The 17328-nt window shown below is 35.0% G+C and overlaps 1 protein-coding gene across 1 annotated transcript in view; it reads left to right on the top strand.

Annotated features, from left to right (window-relative positions):
- Positions 1–17328, top strand: part of FSTL5 (follistatin like 5) — a 273705-nt gene that overhangs the window by 201593 nt on the left and 54784 nt on the right. The window contains exons 8-10 of the mRNA XM_053976601.1: positions 5530–5650; positions 12685–12846; positions 14751–14885. Of these exons, the coding sequence (XP_053832576.1) occupies positions 5530–5650; positions 12685–12846; positions 14751–14885 (418 nt within the window). The remainder of the gene's footprint in view (positions 1–5529; positions 5651–12684; positions 12847–14750; positions 14886–17328) is intronic.

The following is a 17328-nucleotide window of genomic DNA, read 5'->3' as shown; positions in this document are numbered from 1 at the left end:
TGAAAAGCACAAAGCAGTTGCATGTTTTGTGTAGAGTAATGGATATTACCATTTATTAGCTGTTACTATTTCCTCATGAAGTGAAATTGCAGTCCTTACTGTATCCCAGAGAATAAAGGGAAAATCATACATATCTAATTAATTATTTAAACAGGTATAGTGTTCTTATATTCATTTATAGTCAGAGTAATAATCTTTTTCTCATATTTGCTGAATACAGCCAAATCCTGCTCAATTCAACTACTGGCCTGGGCTCATGCATTACAAAGTCATATTTTAGGAAGCAAGAATAGAGAGTGACCTCTGCAATGAGGATTTATAATACAAGCTTAGGAAGGTATGAAGACTTTCTCAGCACAGGAGATTTAGTTAGATGTTCTGAATTACTCACCAAATGTTCACCACTTTACCCAGTCATCAGTAGAGTAAGGCTAGTAAAGCTATTTTGCAGTATTGAGATAATACTTTGTAAAATTCAGTCATTATTTGCTTTTTTCTTTGTGTTCTCCCCAGTGTCAAGAAAAGAGGAGCCAATTAAATGCTTGGAATGTCTAATTGTAGCTAGGAAGTTTGTTTTCATGGTCAGCAGAGAGAGGTGGGTGGCAGCTAAAACAGTGAGCAGTGACAGATTCACTGAACCATCCCATAAAAGGATTTTGCTACCCTGAGCTTTCTCAAATGACTGTAAAAGAAGCTTAGGAAGATTAATTTCCTTTGACTAAAACCAGTCTGCATTAATGGTCACGAATTGGTGTCTGGTGTTATATTCTTGAGAACAGAGTTTCTTTTAAGATTTCGTCACTTTCTACTGGATACACTGGATTAGTGCTGATGTTAGACTGTGCACCTTCCTTCTTTAAGCTTTGGCATGATTTGCAATTTTCTGTCAGGCTGACTCTTCAACCAGTGGACTTATACTAGATTCATGATTTGTTCTTATTGCAGCTGTAAAATTTGAGACTGAGAGAAGGTATGCAAAATTTGAGCTTATGAAATGTAGGTTTTATTTTCCCTCCTAATCTAGAAGGAAAACTTAAAAAAAAAAAAACAACTTGGATTTCTGCCAAATGCAATTTTTTCAGTGTTCTTTGTGGAATATAGTTTCTTTGTGACAGTCAGTAGTAAAGTGCAGAGTTGCATTGCTTTGCCAATGTGAACAGAGAAACTGATTACTTGGAAAATAGGAGTTGTAACATTGACATTAGCACAAAAAGCATGAGCTGAGTTTTTCTGGCGAATGAACCAAACATAAATGAGTATTTTTAAAAATGTTTTCAGTTAACCCTCAAAAGGATATCTACTCTTTGTGTCCTTGTAATAAAGGAAGTTAGAGATACTGAAAAATATGTAAAATATGAGCAAGAATGTGACATTAGCATTACTGGTACTTCCATGAGTTGACTGAAATAAAATGCAGAAAGCTTGGAGGGATGTAAAGGAAATAAAGGGGAATATGTATGCTGGTTGTGTTTTACAGGCAAATAACAACTGTTGTTCTGAAAATATCAGTTATTGATACAGCCTTCCCCTAGCAAACCAATACAAAATTTTAACTCTTAGCTTCAAATTTTCTACCTGATCAGCTCAGAGACAGATGATGTGGGTTTTTTTTGCCTTTCCCCATTAAAAAAAAAAAAAAAAAAAAAAAAAAAAAAAAAAAAATCAAGATTTTCCTTTAAAAATAAGGGAAATGCCCCCACCAGAGTGTTTTATCATTATAATTTAACTATTACTGATAACCATCAATAAAAAAAAAAGCCCAAACAATACATTGTTTTTTCCTTTGTTGTGGATTTGTTAAAGACTGCAAATATAAATAAAGGTAATATGAAAACAATGAATTCATAATATTTGGTGTTCACTAATTCCATTTATTAAGGACGCGATAAACTCTTTTTTTTTCTGAGGATAATGTAAGTAAGAATTCACATCTTCAGTTCACATAGACTATGTACTTTATTTTTTAAAAATTATTTGTACAAAGCCAAAAACCCCAAAAAGCTATTTAGGAAAGCAATGTATGGGCAAAAAAAATTGCTGGGAAAAAAAAAAAAGAAAAACCAAAATGGCACAAACCAACTCTTAGCTTCTATGATGATGAACAAATTCAAGCAGTCTGTTTCTTTATATGTTCTCCTGTGGGGAGAAAGCTAGGAACAGTCTTCCTAGATCTGTTAATGCAAATGCTAGAAAATGGTCATAAATTATTTCATATGCAAAGCATTAGCATATGAAAACAGGTTATAAACCCCAAAGAAATAATTGCTGATTCAAAACCAAAAATCACCTTTAGTTTCTGTTTTACAAACAGTAAGAAAGTAAAACAAAGATTCACTATAAAATTGAAGTATTTCTTTATTATTTTATTCATTATTTGTAACACATATCACAATTTGTAAAATGTCAAGTTCTTCAGGAGAACAGATTTGCAGTGGAATCATTGTTAAGGTAATTGTTCATTTCTATCTTTTCATGTATGACAAAAATAATTAGAGTTTCTCAATGTAATTTTAGAAGTACCTTACCATTTCTATTTGAGCAGTAGGAGAACAAAAATTGAGCTTGTAGCAATTTTTTTTTTTTTAATGTCATCAAATATATTTTGCAAAATGTAAAAAACCCCACTTTTCTGTATTTGTTGCTGTTGATTTTTCAAGGCTCTGTTTCAAAGATGTTTGTGTGTCAGTATAGATACAGGGTTTTCTTAAATAACTCAGCTTGTGAATTAGTCAATAAAACACTAAATACTTGTCAACATGCAGTGTCAAGTAGCTCTGTACTTCACCATCCCTTTTCAAATGCTGCTTAAAACATTAAGTTCACTTTGTATTGAGTGCTTTGCTTTAATTAACAAAACAAACATTGAACTCAGTATAAAAATAAGCTAGAGACATTTATTTTGTAGTTGTAAAAAAACCCAAACCAAACAACCAGACAAAACTCACCACTACCAACAAAACATACTATCCATAAAATTTTAACTCTCTGAGTGTCATCATGTATGAATTCTATTGAAATACTAATATAAAATAACCACAGGTGTGTTTCATCCATGGTTTCCATGAAGAAGAAGGGAGAAACCATTTGCAGGCACACATTTACTTAGAAAATAGTGATGGTATCTAAAGATATCATATGCCACAATGAATCAGTTATGATCAGTTATGAATCAGTTATGAATCAGTTAAAGAGCTGAAACAGATAGGTATGCTTCAAATATCTAATAATTTAGTATAAGGAATGTTAAAGTAAACTAATCTCCAGACTGCATTGTAGTAGCAGTATTTATGTACTCCATCCTATGCCCTATTTTGTTCACAAATATCTTTGGCAGAGATTAGGCAAAAAATTCCCAATGGCAATAACAATACCCATTTTCCAGATAAAATGTAAGTACCTGTAGTGTGGCTCTTTTGAATAGCTGTCCTTTCATCTTCCACTAATAATGCTGTTGAAGAAGAATGCTTTGAAAACGTGTTCAGCTAGTAAGAGGGAAAAAGTAAATTGATCTTCTGCTTCATATATTTTAGAAAGAGATAATGATCAAAATATCCAATAAGGAAGTTTTTTGAAGTTTGTCAGGTGAGTTATTCTAAAGGGAAATTACATTGGTTTGCATCATCAGTTAGAAACGAAGTCTTAAAGAGGGTGCCTTTTCTGATCTTTTCAGTGGCAACATGTAATGGTGTATTGAAGATCTGGTAGAAATAATTTGTGTGTAACCAAAGTGCTAATATAGAAACTTATAGTTATCTTGAGAAAGTTATTGATAGTATTACCAGGTAGGTTTATTTTTAGGTGAGTTGTTTTCTTCTCCCAAGGAACAAGTAGCAGAATCATTGGAAGCACAGAGTTGTGCAATGTGAAATTTAGCTGTCCACACATCTTTGGATGAAGAAATACAGTGAGACATATGTTTTTTGAATAATATTTTGAGTGTATTTAAAGAAAGAAAACTGAAAAATTAAAAGGAATTTCTAAGAGATTTCAGTTTTCATGTTTTAATTTTAGTCTACAAAAAGACTCAAGATGTTATAGTGAAAGTCATCATGAATGAAAGATGTGCATAAAAGCACTGAGATTGTGTTCTCTGAGTAAGAACAAAAACTGGAAAGTGAGAACTGAAAAAAATAAATCCCAAGAAGTTGGGAAAGTTGTAGGTGAGATCATAGAAGAATGCAAGAATAGTCATAATGAACCAGAGGTTAATGTAGTCCAGTATTTTGTAATTTTTAAGATCCAAAGGACAGAATGTAAGAATAAGGCAGCCCATGGTAATATTTTCTGTCAAAGTTATTTTACTGTGCAATTTACAGTGACTGAGGTATTGGAGCAGAAGTTTGTTGGTTTTCCAAGCTTTTGATAAAATCTTCATGGATTTGAGGACTTTATAGAGAAGGTTACAAAGTTTGTGAAGAAACAAATAAGGAAGAGCTGGTTGGGGATATAAAGCTGAGGACAACCTTGGCTACAGTGACCATGAGATGTCAGCATCAAGGAGCCTAAGAGGAGACAGCAAGGCAAAAAGCAATACAGCCATGGACTTCAGGAGAGGAGACTTCAGCCTGTTCAACGATGTGCTTGGAAGAATTCTATAGGAGATCATGCTGAAAACAAAAGGGTATAAGATAGATGGTTGATTTTCAAGGATGACCTCTTCTATGCTCAAGAACAGGCTTTCACAATGAACAGTAAATCAAAAGCAGCAAGAAATCTGTATTAATGAAGAAGGAGCTCTTGACATAACTCAAATAAAAAGAAAAAGGTGTAAGGAATGACAGGTGACCTAGGAAGAACCTGGAGACTCTATTTGAATGTGCAGATAAGGAAAGATGAAGCCATCCCAGAATTGAATCTGGTCCAGAGATACAAAGGTCTACAGAGTTTCAGAACTATATCAGCAAAAGAATGGGGAAAATATGGACCTTTTGCTGAGCTGGCATGGGACCCAGTGCCAAAAGAAGTAGAAGATGATGATGTACTAAAAGCCTCTTTTGCCTCGGTCTTGATCACAAACATTTGCTTTCAGGAATCCCAGATCCCTGAAATCAGTTTACAGCAGTAGTGCTTCTGTAATGTATCAGTGAATCTAATAAGAAAAACTGAAGAAAAACGAGGATTTTTTTTTTTTTTTTTTGTCATGTCTGCTTATTACAAAGGATGGCAACACTTCCACATGATGTCATTTCACTTGTTAATTTTTGCATAGATTTAGTTTTTTTCTCTGGTCGGATGCAATTCTCAATAGCTTTTCTGGAAATAACTAAGTAAATATATTGCTTCTGCTGAGTTTAACTAGTTGTTAAAATAAAAGTTGTATTTTCTTTTACAGTCACAATATTTGTAGTAAGATTAAACAACTCCACCATTCACAATTATAATATTTGAATTTCAGATATGCTGGTTTAATATTTGTGATGTGTGATGTCTGATATTTACATCACAGCTTTGTTGCCGAGATGATGAGCGTAATTACTGTAGAGATGTGGGTTTAATTATGATAACCTTGTTTTTAATCTTTCCTGGTAGGATTTTGGAGATGATGGGTCCTTGTACATCACTAAGGTTACCACAACTCATATGGGAAATTACACCTGCTATGCTGAGGGGTATGATAAGCTCTATCAAACTCATATTCTCCAAGTGACTGGTAAGGAAAAATGTTCTAATTATCAAGTCAATAAGAAACTTGAATTTTGTTAAGCAGATATATTGTTTCTGATCTACTTTTTTTTGTACTGTATATTTCCTTTTATAGAAAATATTTCTATTTCTTTTAATAGAAAAAGGTACATTTCTTCATTGCTCTCCTTCAAATATCTTTCAAAATAATTAAATACAGTAATTTTAATTTATTGCTTCCATAGAATAATAACTATTAAAAGGTGTAATGATAGTACAGAGGACTTGCTTTGCACCTGTGATGTTATGCAGAACAGTAAGTGGTTTATATATACATATACACAGATAAAATAGGTTTTAGTATTAATTTAGTAACCTGGGGAACACACTGGGAAAATTAAATGTGTAAGATTCTTGTGTTAAGAATGTTTTGTTGAATATAAGGTAAATAGAATGCACTTCCCTGAAGATTTTGTAATTGATGTAGGCTTCTAAATTCACATTTATGTTATTGAAATCTAACCATGATTTTAATAGATTAACTGAGGCACCTGAATTTGATAACTTGATCTTTACATTTTCCTACATTTGTTCAAGTTCCAGGTGACACTTCATTGAATTCTGTACTTGGACAAAACTTAACTGCTTTGTTACTGGTACCCTGAAGACAGGCCTTTATCTTCTCTCGAGCTGGTGTACTCTCTCCTTTTTCTTATATGCAATTTATTTCCTAAAGTATTTTAAGGAATTCTTTTCCACTGATGAAGTGTCTGCTTTATCATCATTGAGATTTAATGTCTTTTTTTTTTTCTTAGAGTGCTTTCATGTTATTTCAATTCATATTTATCTTTGACTCTTAAGAATCCCTTTCTGCTGTAAACTACCAGTGTTTGTCATTCCATGTTGTTATTTAATCCTATCCAGAATCATGTTTGACCTCAATCTTCTCCAAATTTACTTTGCATCAAGAGGCTCTATTTCTCTCCTGAGGCATACTCTAGCCCTAGTTTTCCTGGCCACTGCTGTTACCATCATTCTTTGTTTTGTTAGCTCTTAATCAGTTGCATAAACCCTTATTTGGCTAACTTTTTTTAACATCTGAGAATGCTGAAATATTTTCTTTTATTCTTATCTTTCATGTATATACATATGAAATACAGCTTCCAAGATTATTTGGGCTTTTAACATGATTTGTTTTTCTTTTAATAGCCTTTCCCCCCCCCCTTTCTGTTCTTAATATCTTCACATTTTAAATTCATTTGACACTTAGTACTTGTTTGCAGTTTTATAAACATTTTGTCTCTGCTGTTATGTTTCTCCAGGAAGCTGGCTTGTAATATTTCTCTATCCATATATTTCAATTTTTTTCCCCCAGTTCCTTCCCCTCCTGAACCACAACACATTGTACAGAGTGTTGTCCCTGAGCTAATGGGGATGTGGCATCAACATTTTGCCTCCAAATTTTTCTTCTGGGATTATTTTCTATCATTTAAAAAGCCAGGTAGCAACTACTGGCTAAACTAGTGAGAAGTGCGGTTTATTAATGTTTTAGATCCTGAAGACAGCAGAATTATTGGCAAGCTGAACACATTAGTGGGTTCTTGACCAACATTCTCTTCTGTTTCATGGGGTTTGGTTTACCTTAAATTATTAACAAAATCATATTCTTATCTACACATTCCAGACCAATCCCAATGTGTAAATAATCCCCCAGAGGTGCATAGCAAGAGTTAAAATACTAGAATTCATGTTTGGCTCAGTTCAGAGCATAATGAGGCAAAACTCTGCTCAAGTTGAAGAAGGTTTTCCGCAAGACTAGAAAATCAAGAAACATAATTTGAGAGAGGTGAAGGAGGACAAATGCAGGTTTTTCTGGTGATAATGTGTCTGTCAGGAAATTGGTTTTTCATCTGGAAACCACTGTAAACCTCAGATAGCTGCTATTCCAAAAGCTGGCACTGGAGTGGTACCTTCCTAAATGATTTTGGATGTTGATATTTTGGGGAGCAAGAAACAGGAAAAGGAGACCTTTCAAGCAATAGGATTATTTGCTGTGCATGTTGTGGATAAATTGAGTTAAATCCACTGAGATTAAAGGTCAAATGAACAGCTCTTCCACAGTTTAGATCTGTACTTCTAAGGCATAATCTTAAGCACAGGCATGATGGTCAGTACTTGTAGCTGTGATAATTACTAATTAATATAATGATACTTGTATTAACTGGAGAGTCAGTCAAAAGGTTAATGGGATAATGAGACTATGTTGATCACAAAGATTTAATGTGAAGGTTCAATGAAAACATAGTAATTAGATTTTAAGTTCTTTCTTGGTTTCCATTTATGTACAGCTATATATTTTTAGAAAAAAATAATATACTTTAGGCTAGTATGCAATTATTATATATATAAATCTAATTTACTTTTAAGATTAAAATCTAAGCTATTTTTAGTTTTGAATTATCTGGCACAGTAGTAAAGAATAATGGGCTTCCTTTGGAGTCTTAAAAATACATTAATGAGCACTGTAAGACTTGTTTTATAGTGAAATAATCAGTCTACTCTTATACAAATAATAATGTAAATATTGTGAGCAACCCCATAAGTTGATATTATAAGCCTTTTCATATAAATTTAAAAAAAATCCAAAATAAAAACTGAAATAATGCTCAAGAGGTTTTATAGCAAGTGCTAGAGCTATTGAATAGTTACATATCCACCATATTTGGAAACAACAGTCTCACATTGCTTTTTGAATTGAGAGATAAGGGATATAGATTTCACTCAATTATGTGTTATACTTTACTCTGCTAAATACAAACGTGGTGTCTCCCCTCCCTTTTTAATGTCTGTCGTGATCTCTCCCTTTTAAATTATGCTTCTTTAGGTTAAGATGTTAGGACATATCTCTTTGAAAGCCAGTGTGAGCAGTCACATAAATTGTGTACTTAAAATTTCATTTCCGATGATATTTATTTATTTATTATTTCTTGGTCAGTTACACAAAAAAAAAATCCAAACAAAACCCGACAAATTAGACAAAAAAACCCTTATTCAAATGAACCCCAAAGACTTTACATTGAACTTGTCACATCAAATTAACTTCTTAGACTGAGCCCACAACTGCACTTATATCTCAGTTATCTGCAGCATGCCTCAGTGGCATGGTTCTTTCTTAGTGGAATATTTCAAATAGTCTTCAGGGTAATATGAAATAAAAATTATAATGCAAAACAAGGGTTGAAAAAAATTTCTAGTTGTATAGATAACCTATAAGACACAGAGTTGCTGAGGAAAGAGAAAAATGGCAGCAATTAGAGGAAATATGTGGCAAGAAATAAACCCTACTGTCATGCTAGAAGCTCTGTTACTGGAAAAACTGTGCTAAAGAGAACAGGATCTACTATAGAAATAAGGGATGGTAAAAGAAAACTCAGACATATTTTCACATGAGCAGCTCCTCTCCTCCCTTTCACATCTCCTAACAACCCTTAAGTAGTTAATTTAGCAACAATAACATTTTGTCATGCAGGGTGAGATTTTATTTGTTGGTTTAGGAAGAATGCAATTTTAGTTATATTTTCTAAATTTTTTTTTAGCCATAATATTGCATCAGAAATATTGCATGCCTTTTGCCCAAATAAAACTAATAGATTCCTCTTTCTTGTCAATGAAAATTCTTTGGAATTGAACTGTTAAAAAAATTCTCTTTACATGTGCTCAGTAGAAGTCTGTCAAGGTGAGGTAGTTAAATACCCATAAGGTTTTATATGCAATTAGAATATTTCACTGACACAAAAAGAGACATGAAATATCCTGACATATGTAGTCAAAACACAACTAATTGCAATGCCTTGCTATTGGTCCTAAAAGTTGTTTCTGTTGCTGAAATGCTTGAGAGTGTTCAGTGATGGCAGTCCAGTCTCTAGGGAAGTGGAAGTCCTTGCTTTTCCATAGACAAGGTGGAAGAATAAGCCATTTGGCTTTGCTGCAGTGGGAAATCTACAACATGGGATAGGCTACCTAAAGGACCTTGTGTCAAGAAATGCTGAACAGGCAGACGTGAAAATTGGACTTTAGTAAGTGAGGCAGAGCGAGACTGGGAGCTGAGGTGTCAAGAAATGTTAGGCTACTGAATGTGCAGTCAAGCAGGGCCCACTGAAGAAGACAGTGGGGAAGGCAAGCTCTCAGTATGGAGCACACAGATGCTATGCAAGGGGAGATAGAAGAGGGAAGAAATGGAGGGGAAATAGGAGTGGGAATGTCGGGCTCGAGATAAAAAATTAAGATCCACTTCTATGATAGCAAAGTCCTTTCCAGAAAATCAATAGAAACCTTAAATCTCTGATTTTTATGTGCTCTTCCTCTCACTGATAGTCTAAGAAACTAAAAGCCGTATTATCTAATTTTTAACCTTCTCCCATGTTATTATGTTACATTTTTGCAATTTGCATATTGGGTTTATGTTGAAAAGACTATCCTCTCTAACAGGGTTCAAAATATCCCTGAAGCCTACTGATTTTTGCATCCTATCTGAGATAAGGTAGATTTGTGTATTTCTTACAATGTAGAAATGTAAGGCATTTCTATGATCTAATGGGACAACATGCTGAGACATCTCTTGTAAATAGTTGAATAGGATTTGAAAATATTTAATCTCATGCCAAAATAGACACAGTTAATTTTTGATCTTGTTATCTTCTTTCATTATCAACTGATACTTCATCCTCTACCTAGCTGTGTTTTGTGACAACCTAAGTATTCCACATTTTTAGAGCTGCATTAAACAAAATTTTGGCGAATAGGAAATACACTTCCTTAATCTTATTACGGTTAATATTTTTTTATTCTTAAAAACAACCTCATGCAAGTTGTCTCTATAAAAAATTAGATAAGATAAATAGTTATTTATCTAAAAAATCTGCATAGCAGAATTCTTAAATCTTGCTTAACCATTGATTACCAATAGGAATATGTCCACTGTGATGTCATATGTCCCCTCTCTGAAACTACTGGTGTATGTAGAAAATTTTTAATTGGTAAGCAAATACTGCAGTAAGCTTTAAACCCTTGGAAAAACAATGTCAACAATTCTTATATTTTGTTAATAAAGAAACTCATAAGACTAGTCTTATACATAGGATCACAGAATCTGCTGAGTTGGAAGGGACGCATCAGGATCATTGAGTCCAGCTCCTGGCCCTACACAGGACAGCCCAAGTTTCACCATGCTCATGCTTGAGAGCATTGTCCAAACACTTAATGAACTCTGTCAGGCTGGTGCTGTGACCACTTCCCTGGGAGCCTGTTCCAGTGCCGAGACAACTTCTGGGTGAAGAACTTTTTCCCGATATCCAACCTAAACCTTCCCTGACACAGTTTCCTGCCACTCGTTCAGGTTCTGTCACTGGTCACCACAAAGAGATCAGTACCTGCCCCTCCTCTTCCCTTCATGAGGAAGCTGGAGACTGCAATGAGGTCTCCCCTCAGTCTCTTCCAGGCTGAACAGACCAAGTTCCCTCAGCCAGTCCTCATATGGCTTCCCCTCAAAATCCTTCATTATCCTTGTGGCCCTGCTTTGGATGTTCTCTAACAGCTCAATGTCATTTGTATATTATGGTGCCCAAAACTGGGTGCAGGACTCGAGGTGAAGCTGCCACAGAGCAGAGCAAGACAATCCCCTCCCTTGCCCAGCTGGTGATGCTGTGCCTGATGCACCCCAGGGCACCCCAGGTTGGCCCTCCAGGCCACTGCTGACTCATGTTCAACTTGCCATCAACCAGGACCCCCAGGTCCCTTTCCACTGCACTGCTCTCCATAACTTCATTCCCCAGTTTGAACAACCAACCAGGGCTGCCCCACGCCAGGTGCGGAATCTGGCATTTTCCCTTGTTAAACTTCATACAGTTGGTGATTTCCTATCTCTCTAATTTATTGAGGTCTCCCTGAAGGACCTCTCTGTCCTTGAGGGAGTCAACAGCTTCTCCCAGTTCGGTATTATCAGCAAAGTTAGTATTTCTTCAAGTCCTGTGCTGTGTCCAAGTCTTCAATGAAGATGTTGAGGAGAACTGGGCTGAGGATTAAGCCCTGTGGAACCCCGCTAATGACTGGATCCCAGCCAGATGTTACTCCATTCACTGAACTCTCTGTTCCTGACCCGTGAGCCGGTTGTTTGCCCATCACGTGACAGGGTTATGCAGCTGTGTGAACATTTTGTCCAGAAGGATGCATGTCTTGTTTAACATCTTAATTAATGATCTGAATAATGGGGCAGAGTTCTACCTTCAACAGTTTTGTAGATGGCACTAAACTGAGAGGAGTGGCTGATAGACTATAGGGTCATGCTGCTATTTGTAGAGAGTTTGACAGGATGGAGAAATGAACCAGAAGGAATTTAGAAAGTTTAACAAGAAGTGCAGGACTCCTGCACCCAGGGAGGAACAACACTGGTGCACCAGTATATCCTGAAGAGCACCTAGTGGAAAAGCATTTTGGCAGGAAAGAACTTCAGAGGGAAATCAGGTTGCACGTAAGCTAGTGATGTGCCATATGTTAAAGAAGAAAAGTGGTATCATGGGTACAGAAGGTCCTGTCTGAACAGGTATAAAGTATTATAAACCTGAACAGGTTTTATGCAGGTAGAAGGGATTGTTACTAGGTGTTTTGGAAAGAGGGAAGGGTGGAGATGACGTGTTATGATTTGTGAAACAGGACAATTAAAATCTTTGTACAACGTACCATGACTCACTAATTGTACATTAGTTATATTTTATAAAGAAATCTAAGGAAAAATAAAAATCTTATTTCTCAACCACCAACTATTGAAGAATTGAGGCTTTTTTCTTTGATACCACAGTGAAAAGAGGTTTTTCTCACAGAATATTTTTTCTGCTTCATAAATATTCTGAGACAGAATTCTGCATTGAATGTCACTGAATATCTGACAAATACCACGTCTGTGTGTAGTTATATATAGCTGTAGGGGTCTTCAGAATTACTTATAGTTATTTTTCTTAAAATGAAGATAATGTTCTCCACTAAATTATAATTGTTTTCTGTATTCAGTTCCACCAGTTATCCGAGTCTATCCAGAAAGCCAGGCGAGGGAGCCAGGTGTGACAGCTAGCCTTCGGTGCCATGCTGAAGGTATTCCCAATCCGCAACTTGGTTGGCTGAAGAATGGAATTGATATCACTCCAAAGCTGTCCAAACAGCTAACTCTTCAAGGTAAAGGGGTATATTTATTGTTTTGTACACCTTGCTATTCTTTTATCCATGCATAATTTCCATACTAGCTGCCCTTCGTCCATAGTTTTAACAAAGGCTTGAAGTCTAAGCTAAAACATTTCAAAGTATGTGATTTCTTCCAGTTACTCCCCAAGACATGTCTTTCTGCTTTCTCTTTGTTAGAATAATGATTTTATTTACTAGCAGGATTATAAGTAAATTCCAATATGCTCTTCTCTGTTTGAAAATGTGCAGTATCTGAGTTGAGCAGGCAGTCCAAGACCTGGTCCCAGTCAGAACTGATAAGAATCTTAATGAGATTTGGGGACCTGAGAGTAGAAAGGACTGGAGGAGAAATACCTGAAATGGATGTGCAGTTTTCTGAAGGTATCAGCAGACCTCCGTGGGAGTGCAAAGACATTGCATACACACACTAACCCTACCTGCTCCCCCAAAAAAACCCAAACCCCTTAAACCCCAGAAACCTGGAAAAAACAAAAAAAAACAAACCCAAATCCCCAGCCAAAACTAAAGGAAAGTCTTACCTTTAGCACCAGTTCATTTCTATGAATCTTCAGGGCTCAGGAAAATTAGTAGACCTGTCCAGCATAAAATCTCTATGCTTCTGCAGTCTTTCTGGTAGTTTTTGATCAGCCATAGGAAAAAAAAAATCTCCTGCTGCTCTTGTTCCCTTGAGAACTTTCTCTTACTCATCAACAAAACCAGGATGTGTAGTTAGCATAGGACAGCATTCAGCCTGCACTGTAAGAAGCAGTGGGACAGATATGGCAAGTGCTTCTCTGAAGTGTTACTTCCCCTGCAGGTGTCATAGTGTCCTGTTCTTTCACGTACAACTCTCCTGGATATCTGTGAACAATTGCCTTGCAGAAACACTTTCTACTATGTGTAGAAAGTGTTTCTTTCTACTCTTCTATAGCAACATTCTCTTAATTTCTCCTCTAGGGATTTGAGGATTTTTTTTTGCCTTCCTCTCTGTTCCATATATTTATGACAAATAAATTAAAAGGGTTTTTCTCTAAGCAAAATACATTTAATTCAATTTTCTAGCTTGGAATTATTTGAAATAAAATTTTGAAAATCTCATTACATTTTCCCAGAGATTTTTCTGAGTTAAACTGTCTGTGCACTTGCTTCAAGCTGGAAGGGTGCTACACCATAAGACAATGCCCCTTTTAGTCCATAGTTTAGAATACCTACAAAGCTCAGTTTTTCTATAGTTCCTACAGCTGAACAAGTATACTATACTTAAAAGACAATGAATCATTGTTCACACAATTATTTGCATCACATTGTTTAAAATACCTTTGCCTTTTGAAACCTGGATTGTTTGTTGATATTCCTACGCCAGCTGACATACAATTCCCGAGGTTTCCGTAATCTTCTACATTGACATAGGTGAAAAATTTCAATGCAACTGTTTTTCTGTTGTTACACTGCAGTCACACAAAACCAAAACTAACTAGATGCCTCTGGTTAGGAGCAACAAATTAAAAATTTTATTTACATTGGATGTTTGGCCTGTTATATTCCTTGGGTTATTTTGTGTAAAGGAAATGATGGTGTCTGGTAACCAAATGCAACATAATAAAAACCTAATATTTACCTGATTTAAAAAAAAAAGTCATAGTAATTTATATAAAACCTCAGATCGATATTTGACTCTGAATTACAAAATCAACTGAGGCACTCTGAATAACTGTGAGATGAAATAGTGCATGTAATTCACTCACCAGTTGAATACCTTTGGACTAATTTGGCATGCCTCCAAGTTATGAACTCAGGAATGAAAATGGTTTAATTAGTGTAAGCAGAGAAACCCTTCTGAATTTATAATCTGAAAGCACTAGCATGTCTGCATGTTGATTTTTTTCCTCTCCTTTCAGCAAATGGTAGTGAGGTTCACATTAGCAATGTGCGCTATGAAGATACAGGAGCATACACTTGCATTGCAAAGAATGAAGCAGGGGTGGATGAAGATATTTCTTCTCTCTTTGTGGAAGATTCTGCTCGAAAGACTCGTAAGTATTGTGAGAAGTATAAAAATACATGTCGCCCACACTCAAACATTTAATCAGTATCAAAACTAGGAAATGTTAAATAAATTAAAATGAGTTTTTGTAGATAGCTGATTTAAAAAGATAAAGCTCAATTAATGGTATCCAAGAGTCACTGAAGGTAGAGTGTGCAATCTGCAGTACATTTAGAAGTAAAATGAAATCTCTGATTCATTATGTGAACCAACATATTTTTTACATTGCTGGTAAATTTTTGATAGTTTCCTCATGAGAGATGTGTTGCCTACAAAGGGAATGTGAAAACAAAAAGAGAGGGATGTCTGTATATGTCTGTATATGTAGATGTCTGTATATAGTGTGTTTTCTAGTGGTTGATGGGAAGTCCTTTTCTTTCTCTCTGTTCTTGAGATATACCAAGAGTCAAAATCAGCCTCATGATGTGACAGTAATCATATGTCTTGATCTCACCTACTGAAGTGCCTAGCAGGTACAGATCAGTTCCAGCCTGCCCATGTTGTCTTGTGCCTGGAATGTGGAGGAGCAATTCACTTCTATTTAGGGAGTTGAATGTGCCAAAGAAATCAATATCACTACTAAGAAGCAGCTTTCTTTATGCTCTGTTAAATGGTAGTGGGATTTATAAACCATGTTTTCTTATTATTTGTCTAACAGTATTTTTTTCCTCTTACCTCACTTTGCTTAGAAAAATACATTCCTGAGTTTATACTTCACCCATTTTTTGTTTGGTTTGATTGATTGGTTTTGTCTGTTTGTTTGTTTTTTTTTTTTCTTTTGAATCTCTTATTTTAATGAATACTACATACTTATTAGAAATACATCCAGTAAAATGATGGTTATCTTACTAGTGAGTGTGATTGCATTAAGTTAAGACATTCCTGTTTATTTAAAAGCATATTCAGCAGTGTCAAGTGCTCAGGAGGATACCAGAGGCAGAATTAGTAGCACTGCAAGTCTGCCTGACACTTATAAGCAGCAGGACATTGAGTTCAGTTACATACAGGTTTACTATGCTTCAAATATTTCAGAGGAAATACTCATAAAACCCAAAGATGTATAATTATAACATTCAAATTTAGGTGTAGCAGATATTTACATGTTAAACTCCAATTTGCTCAGAATCCCATTTTGGTACATGTAAGAAGACTAATAAAAAAAGCACTGACTCTCAAAATAATTGTCACAACTACATGAACAAATTACAAGAGGTACACATTTTTATAGATTCAGTTTAAAAAACTGCTGCTGTTTTAAAACAAAAATTCTTTGCTGGGAGGAGTTGCTAGCATTGGAGAACTGCTTTCAGAAGTGGAAGAGCCTCATTATTAACTCTTTTCTGCTTGTTTTTATATTTCCTCCAAAACTCTTGTTCATACATTAAATTAGGGATTATTAAGGAATAAAATCACATAGGTAAAACCACTTGGATAGGATTGTGGGCTTTTTCGTTTACCCCACTCACACATATTAAGCACAATGCTACAGCTACTTTTATTTCAAGCCTATTGATTAGGTCACAAGTTACATTCTAAAGATAGTCTTTGATGAATGTAAATGTGAGTCTGTATGATCTGATATAAACTTAGTCTGTCATTTATGGCATTTTTATAAATTATTTTGCTTTTATCGTCCTTTAAGAGAATAAAGCAGACACACTTTTTATTTTTTTTTAGTTCCTTATTAGAGGGCTTCCTTTTGGAAATCACAGGATACTGTTTTGAATAAAATAAGATCAGATTCTCACTAGCTTGTCAGTTAGTCTGGGCTTTTCTCCTTTGTGATGTCACATAAGATAAAAATCAAAGCAAAATAAAAGCATTTCTGAACATTGATTTTCTATTGAGAGTTTAGTGAGAACTTTACAGTTGAGTTCTAAAATATAAAGTACAATTGCACTGCCTTGAGCATGACAGTAATTTCAAAAGCCACATAAGAAATGCAGAACATTATTCCATTACCAGTGCATATATTTTATTTCCTAAAAAGTGTAATAGTCAGTGTTCACTTTTGTACTTATCTGACCCATTGTTTGGGTGCATGGAAAAACTTTGGGGGTTTAATGTTACTTCACACAAAAACCTAAATTTTTATTATTTTTGTGTGGAATCTTGCTTTCAATACACCCCAAATTTATTAAAAACTCTGTTCAGTGCTTTGAGAAAAAAAATAGAATCTGTGACAGAAAGGGCATAGCTAGTTGATTTCTCTGTAAATTGGTAATTTAAACAGTTCCTAAGAGAAAATACTATATTTTCTGCTACCTTGAACTAAATAAAAATCAGTCATTATGGAAAAGTAGATTGTTATGTAATAAGCAAACCTTTACCTTACCTGTCTGTCTAAAAGTGCTATCAGATTGCTAGGTTTTCATAATTCATGGGATTGTTACAGATGCATGGAATGCATGTGTCTGTATTATAAAGAGAAA

Source organism: Vidua macroura, chromosome 4 (genome assembly GCF_024509145.1).
Source record: "Vidua macroura isolate BioBank_ID:100142 chromosome 4, ASM2450914v1, whole genome shotgun sequence".
Taxonomy (NCBI): domain Eukaryota; kingdom Metazoa; phylum Chordata; class Aves; order Passeriformes; family Viduidae; genus Vidua; species Vidua macroura.
This window is presented reverse-complemented; position numbering and strand designations above follow the sequence as displayed.